This window comes from Gossypium hirsutum, chromosome D01 (assembly GCF_007990345.1).
Source record: "Gossypium hirsutum isolate 1008001.06 chromosome D01, Gossypium_hirsutum_v2.1, whole genome shotgun sequence".
NCBI classification, from domain to species: Eukaryota; Viridiplantae; Streptophyta; class Magnoliopsida; order Malvales; family Malvaceae; genus Gossypium; species Gossypium hirsutum.
Genome location: NC_053437.1, coordinates 14,220,580 through 14,227,949, shown reverse-complemented (window position 1 = coordinate 14,227,949; position 7,370 = coordinate 14,220,580). Strand labels below are relative to the sequence as shown.

Here is a 7,370-nt window from a genome sequence, read left to right as displayed (position 1 = left end):
TTTATGTTCTACTTGATGCATGATCTTTGAACTTGTTTTTGAAGCTTTAGTTTACACATTTGCAACTGATTGAGTTGCATCTTCATATTCTCCACCTCTTTTCTTATCAACATAATCTCTTTTTGAGGTGCTATGAATCCCTTCTCTAAACATTTTTTATTATTCATCTTCATTATTACTTGAGTCGTCGTTCTTGGATTAATATTTGACTTAGAAGCTGATATCGATCTAGCCATTTTTACTTGCTCAAGAAGCATGAATTCCGTTACGATTTTCAACGGCAATCGGCCGTTCCTCATTGCATGTTGGCGTGCATCTTCTGATAATCTATGATACTCCATTGCTTTGCACACACTAGCTCTTTCTTCCTCCATTAGACTTGGATGTGCCTACACAATCGTTGCACAAACTTTGAATTAGGTAAACTACTATTACATAGAAAGAAAGTAAGTTATTCAGGGGTGAAGTACATACCTTGAGGTACATGTCTATGGCTCTATAAAGGTTGTTATCGCACGATCGAGCATTTGTCGGTAATGCGTCCACAAGTAATTTGAAATCAATGAGCGTAAGGTTAATATCCCTTGCAATTAGAGTAAGGTAACCATCAATCAACCTTCCAACAATGCATAGTCTTGCCCTAGAGTTTTTCAAGGCCAATAAAACATAAGCTTTGACCACCCTAATCACAATTCCAACATCATATGTAGTATCCTTATCTCCATAGTTCTTAACCAAGAGATCTTGAGCACAACATTGCTCCAACATGGAAGCTATTCTTGTTTCTAGTTTGCTCAACAACTCAGAATTTACTTGTATTTTCAGCCCCAACTTGACAAGGTAAAGTAGAAAGTTGCAAGAAACTGAGTTTTTCTCCGCTGGAAGCATATTAATTAAACTTTCAATGGTAATTCTTTGTAGCTTTTGAGTCAAATGCTTGGGTATTGTTGGGTCATCAAATACAAATGTGGTACCCGAAAACCATTTCGCCGTCCAATGAGCTATACATGATCCAACAAGCTCCGGTTTCACCCCTTTTCGTTTAATCGATTCGATCACTTGGATAAAATGATCAATTCGAAGGGTCGAAACATCTTGAAACCACCAAGTATCACTTGATTCTCCAACATTCAAGTTCCCATTACTATTTTGTCCTAAAGTAAAAGCTTTGGGGTCAGTTGAGGCCTTCCAAGCAATGGCATCGGAGCATTGTTTCACAATAAGCAAATCTTTGGACCAAGGTGACACAGATTCACAGCTTTTGAGTACCTTAAAAGTGTCTTTCCAAGATGAGAAAATTGCAAAGCTCAAAAACGCCTCTGTTTTGGAAATGAGATTACCTTGGTGAAGATCATCACTCATTTCCAAGAAATTTGCAGCACAATAGAGTGGAGCAATGGAGGCAGCTGTTACATCCACCTTAAATCCATAGCAGAAGTTGACAATTGATTCAAAGGTGATGGTTCCACCAGGAAGGTCATCCAACACAATCTTGAGGCTGCCTCCATTGTGTCCATGTCCCTCACTTCTTTTTGCAAATACAAGTCTATTCAAATACCCACTTTTCGAAACCATAGCAAGCTGAGGATCACAACATGATCACTTGTTTATAAATTGTAATAGCTAATTATCTTAAGATATGACAAATGCAATGAATTACTAATTTCACATAAATGATTGTAAAGTTAAAATTGAATTAATATGGTAAATTATAAAAAAAATTAAAACATAATACGAAAATACAGTTGGCCTTTGTGTTGGGCACAATATGAGCATGATAATGACAAATCTGTCCACATATATCCCATCAGAAACAAAAGGCATAATATTTGGTAAAACGATTCCCTACATAATATATGAAATATATTTTTATGCAAGCCATCCCCTCCCCAAATTTATAATAATTTACAAAAATAAGTTTATTTTCATCTGGCAAAATTAATAATAATCCCATGCTTCACTAATAAAGACAAGTATATAGTTGTTGCTGACCTTGTGTAAGTGAAAGCTAAAATCTCCAACCTGCACCATTAAATCACTTGCAACTTTGGTCCTAACAAACCTGCGTCAGACGAAATCAAAACAGGAGCTTATTAATATCATCTCTACATAAACACCACCATTATATATACCTATATGTACCAGAAGAAGAAGAAGAATTTAACCAGTCATTGTTTCTTCTTTCCAATTCCCCAGCAACAATGCTAGACTTTGGTGGATAAATAACACAATGGTTAGGCTTCCCACCCAGCACTGAACCATGAGTACTCTGATGTTCCTCTCTACAACCCATCATCTTAGACCTCATTTTTCCTCGATAGCTATAAGTCCTTGAACCATCATCTTTGGGCTGTAGTGTTATTTATACACAATGAATTAGCAGTGTACGTGGGCAGAGATGGGTGGGGGTTATTTATTGCATTTAATTATTCCAAAGTGGTTAAAGCCATGAAGATGGTTTGGTACCCTTTGCCTGTCTGCCACAGTAAGAATATATGGATGGACAGCTTATAGCCAACACATTGACAATTTATGTTCTTGATTCTCATCCATATATATCATTACACCAATCACCCTTTTACGTCAGTGTCGATTTTATGATTGCTCCATGTATTATATCAAGAAAAGTACCATAATCTTTTGGGAGGAAAAAGTTGATAGAATTATATATGTTTAATAAATATTAGATTAAAGTTCAAACATTAGAGATGGTATTGTTGAAAGGGGTAGTTATGAATAACAAATATGATACTTAGAACAGACATGAAAAATAAGAAAAAAAATTTAGATCAAATGATATTTATTATATGGGTGAAAGAATGATAAGTAGAAACTAATTTTTTTTTCTTCTCAATGAAAGCAATTATTTATTTTCAAATTACATTATAAAATTCCAGTAGTTTTTTTAAAGAATTAGTTTTTAAAAAAATTCAAAAGTAAAAATTACCATTATAATATACAAGTTACTGGTCTTTATAATTTTTTTTTAATTTTTTAACCATTTCTCAATTTTATTAATTATACGCATTGAACTCAATGAACAAATTAATAGTAATCTCATTTATATTTTCAAGCTATTAAAATAAATAAGTTATATAAAATGTAAAATCAATTGAAGAAGTTTATGATTCATGTAATCATGCATGTGAAACTTTTATTGTGATTCATATGTATAAATATAACTTTAAGTTTAATTCAATTGTACAATTTGAAAAAGAAAATTACTAATTGTTTGTATATACAATATATAATTACAAACTGATGCTATGACAATAATATTGTTAATAATTTATAAAAATTCATAAATCATATTGCACATATCTATTTTTAATACTTTAAATACATAACGAAATATTACAATTTCATGGCTGAAAATACCTGGAAAGGCAGAATGATGATGATCCAAGAATTTGTGGATAGTCTATGCTATGGACCCATATAAGAGAAGGTATTTATGATGGTCAGCTAAGAGAAAGACCTCTCTAATTCAAAAGGCCACACAAATATATGAAAGTTCCTTTGAAGCAAAAGCTCAGGCGGCAATCCAGTGTGTAAGAAGTTGTGGCCTAGTCTTAAAGAGGAGTAGAGTAATTAATAACAAGTACGGAAAAGAGCTGCATGAAGTGTCAACTACTGAGCTTCTTGCTCTTACACTCTCACTTTCAAGATGTTTCTCTATTGGACTTTGTAAAAAGAGTAAAACAGAAATACGAATAACTTATTTGTGTTTCGGAATACTAACTCTTCAACCTTTTAACCTATAATCTTCAACCACAAGCTATGGACGATCCACATAAGTTGGGTATATAGAGAGCAGTCAAGTACTTAACAACTAATAGATAGAATTAGAAAATTAAATTTTATAAGATGAATACCAAAATTCAAATTTTAAAGATGTCAATTGTCATTATATTTCCGTAAATTCGTGAAAATCTAATGACATCTAATTTAAATAGTCCTTTGACTGTTATCAGAGCAAATCAAGATTTATTTAAAAACTCCTCCCATCATATCCAAGTCCACGTGCAATATAGAATATTTTTAAAATATATATAATGTTCTAATAGTTTCAATTGAAAAGTTACAAGTCGTCCAAAAATTATGTCACTTGGTTATTAGCAATGATGGAACCACATGTAGGATTGTGAGGTTAATTGATCCTACAAAAAAAATATTTAAGAAAAAAAACCTTATAAAAAGAATAATATAAGTAAAAAATTGAGTTTTTGACCCCACAAAAATATTTGAAAACATCTACTAAAATCTAAAAATCTTTAATTTTTTTCTTTCAACATTCATAATTTTTTTCCTCAAAATTTTATTATTTTTTCACACTCTCTCCATAAGTTTTACATGGTAGATTATTAATCTTTGAATACTTTTTAAGTATATTTTCCTAATAATTTGATAGTAATTCTTTTTTTCTTTTCGAGCTTTGTTAATTAGTATCTAAAAATTTAAATTTGTGATTTTACTTGTGATAAATTAGGATTTTTATGCGAGACTAAGTTTTTATAGATGAAATGATTTTGGGATATTGATTTTGTATGAGATTACTAATATCTTGATTGATTTATATTTTTAAGAGAACATTAATACAAATCCTTGAAATTTTTTTAGAAAACATTAATACAAATCTTAGAAGAAATTAGGATTGGTTGTCTATATAATCTTGTATTTATTGAATATAGATTAAAAATTAGCATATCTGTTTAAAATTATTGTTGCTAGTGTGATTTTTTGCATCTTGTGTTTGTGTTCATCTTGTGCTTTACATATTGCACTCTCATGGCACTAAAAAACAGCTAAATAGCTTTTATATTGTGAAGGGAATCATATTTTATCTCGTAACTATATATGAGAATTGCAAAATTAAATATTCTTTCAATCCAAGTGATAAAAATGATATGCATAAAAAATAATTTTATTTGTCCCTCTTAATTAGAAGATTTAGCTTGTATAAATCACTATTACTATAATACTAATAATATGGTTGACTTCATGAATATTTTTGTAGGTAGGACTTAGATTTATTTAGTTACTATTTAAATAGTTTTGCAATACTTTTATATTTGATCGTGTTATGCATTAATCTATATAAATTTTTTAAAAGTTTTAATTTTTTGAAATTGGACCCCACAATCAAAATATTTTGGCTCCATCCTTGGTTATTAGCCAAGAGTTGTCACTAAATAACTAATAAAAAGTTATAATTATTTAAGTAGACATCTAATGAATAATTATGTTTATTGCTAAAAGATGTGACGATACATTTGGATATATATATGAAGAGACATAAGAATTCCTATAAATAAGAGTTACAGTTCATTTGTTTGGTACACCAAAAACACATCAAAAGTTAATAAACAAAAGTTTAATTTAATCTCCTACATCTAATATTCCTTGATTGCTCTATAAAGAATTACTGCAAAAGTTTTTTTTTTATAGAATTTCATACTCCTGTTATGCTTCGCTCAATGCTCAGTGGACTATTTTCATCAGTACAAAACATTGACAGTCATTGGGGTTCTTTGTATCCCCGATGCTCATTTGTTAGTAACTATTTTACCCATTAAAATATAGGTGGGGGCGAATAAAATCTTAAAAAAAGTGACATTGATATATGCATTGAAACCTTCATTAATTTTTTTATAGAACAAGAGAAAATTACGTTCTTAAAAAATTATACTGTTAGAATTAAGTGACTCAAATCATTATTTAAATAAAATACTGTGGTAAAATAAAATAAAAGTAAAATCCTTATAGAATTATACTTCTTTTATTTTATTTTAGAATAAGGTTTTTTAAACCTTATTAAACTCCATCTATTTGATATTGATTAGAATAAGGTGTTTCACTCCTATTAGAATATGGTTTTACAAGCCTATAAATAGACATAGTCTACTCCTCTTGTAAATAGACATAGTCTACTCCTCTTGTAATTAATTCGAATTCGACATAGTGAATTTTCTTCTCCTCTGTCCATGGTTTTTTTCCGAAAGAGTTTTCACGTAAAATCTGTGTGTTCTTTATTTTTATTTATTTTTCTTTGTGATATATTGTCATTACCGATATTCTATTTTTTCAAATTGGTATCCGAGCTTCCGGATTATTCATCTCAATTACGGTAATGGCATCTTTGAAGTATGAAATTCCGCTGTTGGATCGCAACACCAGATTCGTGTTGTGGCAGATAAAGATGCAGACAGTTCTTGCACAGATGGACTTAGAGGAAGCACTGCTAGGGGTAGATAAGATGCCTTCAACATTGACAGAGGAAGAGAAGAAGTGCAATGATCAAAAGACGTTAACACAGTTACATTTGCTTTTGTCTAACAAAATTTTACAGGATATGATGAAGGAGAAGACCGCCGCTGGATTATGGAAGAGGTTGGAACAAATATGTATGTCGAAAACTCTAACTAGTAAGTTGCATATGAAGCAGCGTCTTTATGCTCATCGTTTGGAAGAAGGTGTGTCTATGCATGAACACTTGACAGTGTTTAAAAAAATTCTCTCAAATTTGGAGGCCATGGAGGTTCAGTATGATAAGGAAGATCTAGGGTTGATTCTACTTTGTTCATTGCCCCCGTCTTATTCAACCTTTAAAGATAAAATTTTATATAGCCGAGAGTCTCTCACAGTTGATGAGATTTATGATTCTTTAACCTCGTATGATAAGATTGTAATACCTAATTTTTACCCGGCATAAACAAAGTCCAGTGTTTTTTACAAATCCAGAACAAAACAAGTTGGCCCAGAATACAATGCCCAAAATACAAGAACAGTGGCCCAAATCCACTAGCCCAAAAAAACTCAGAAACCCTGGGGTTTCAGGGGTGAACTCGCGCCGCACGGCAACCTCGCACTCCTCACCTGCAAGGAATCTTCACCTACAAGGAATAAACACAAGAAAGGAAATAAAATCAAATATTTGCAAGATCAAATCAATATGGACAGATTTATTTCCTTATATTTTTTTCATTATGGCTATAAAATAGCCCTAGATACACTGTAATACGAATCCAAAAAATCAAATAAAAAAGGGAGATTATTTTCACAGCAAAAACTGAGTTCAACATTGAGAGCAAAAATCAACTCGAAAAGGTTAACATCTACAATTTTTTTTAAATCTATCGCCGTTATTACCTTTTTTTATCTATATACGAATAAAACGAGTAAAAGGAAGATAGAAACAACCTGTATTGGTGTCCGGAATGCCGTGGACGGCCGAGGTAGCCGTCTCCAAGGATAGACTGTCAGAAGCTGAATGGTTTTTCTCGAGATTTAGGGCTTTTTTAGTGATATTTTGAAGGATCTAAACCCAGATTCGGGCTTTGAGGGGTCGAAAGGGCCGAGAGGGGCATTTT

General features: G+C 31.6%; 1 protein-coding gene across 1 annotated transcript; it reads right to left on the bottom strand.

Annotated features, from left to right (window-relative positions):
- Nucleotides 1-2,339, bottom strand: LOC121213861 (coleoptile phototropism protein 1). Its single transcript, XM_041087102.1, has 4 exons — nucleotides 2,166-2,339; nucleotides 1,993-2,062; nucleotides 475-1,581; nucleotides 1-389 (listed from the first exon to the last, which is right to left on the bottom strand). The coding sequence occupies exons 1-4, from the start codon at nucleotides 2,306-2,308 to the stop codon at nucleotides 9-11; spliced, it is 1,701 nt and encodes a 566-aa protein (XP_040943036.1). The 5' UTR covers nucleotides 2,309-2,339; the 3' UTR covers nucleotides 1-8.
- Between the last annotated feature and the right edge of the window lie 5,031 nt (nucleotides 2,340-7,370).

Excerpts from the sequence above, each read along its gene's own strand:
- LOC121213861 (XM_041087102.1), bottom strand. The coding sequence starts at position 2,308 with ATGAGGTCTAAGATGATGGGTTGTAGAGAGGAACATCAGAGTACTCAT. Across the intron at positions 2,063-2,165 it reads GAAAGAAGAAACAATGACTG|GTTTGTTAGGACCAAAGTTG; the intron begins GTTAAATTCTTC and ends CGTCTGACGCAG. Across the intron at positions 390-474 it reads CCATAGACATGTACCTCAAG|GCACATCCAAGTCTAATGGA; the intron begins GTATGTACTTCA and ends ACGATTGTGTAG.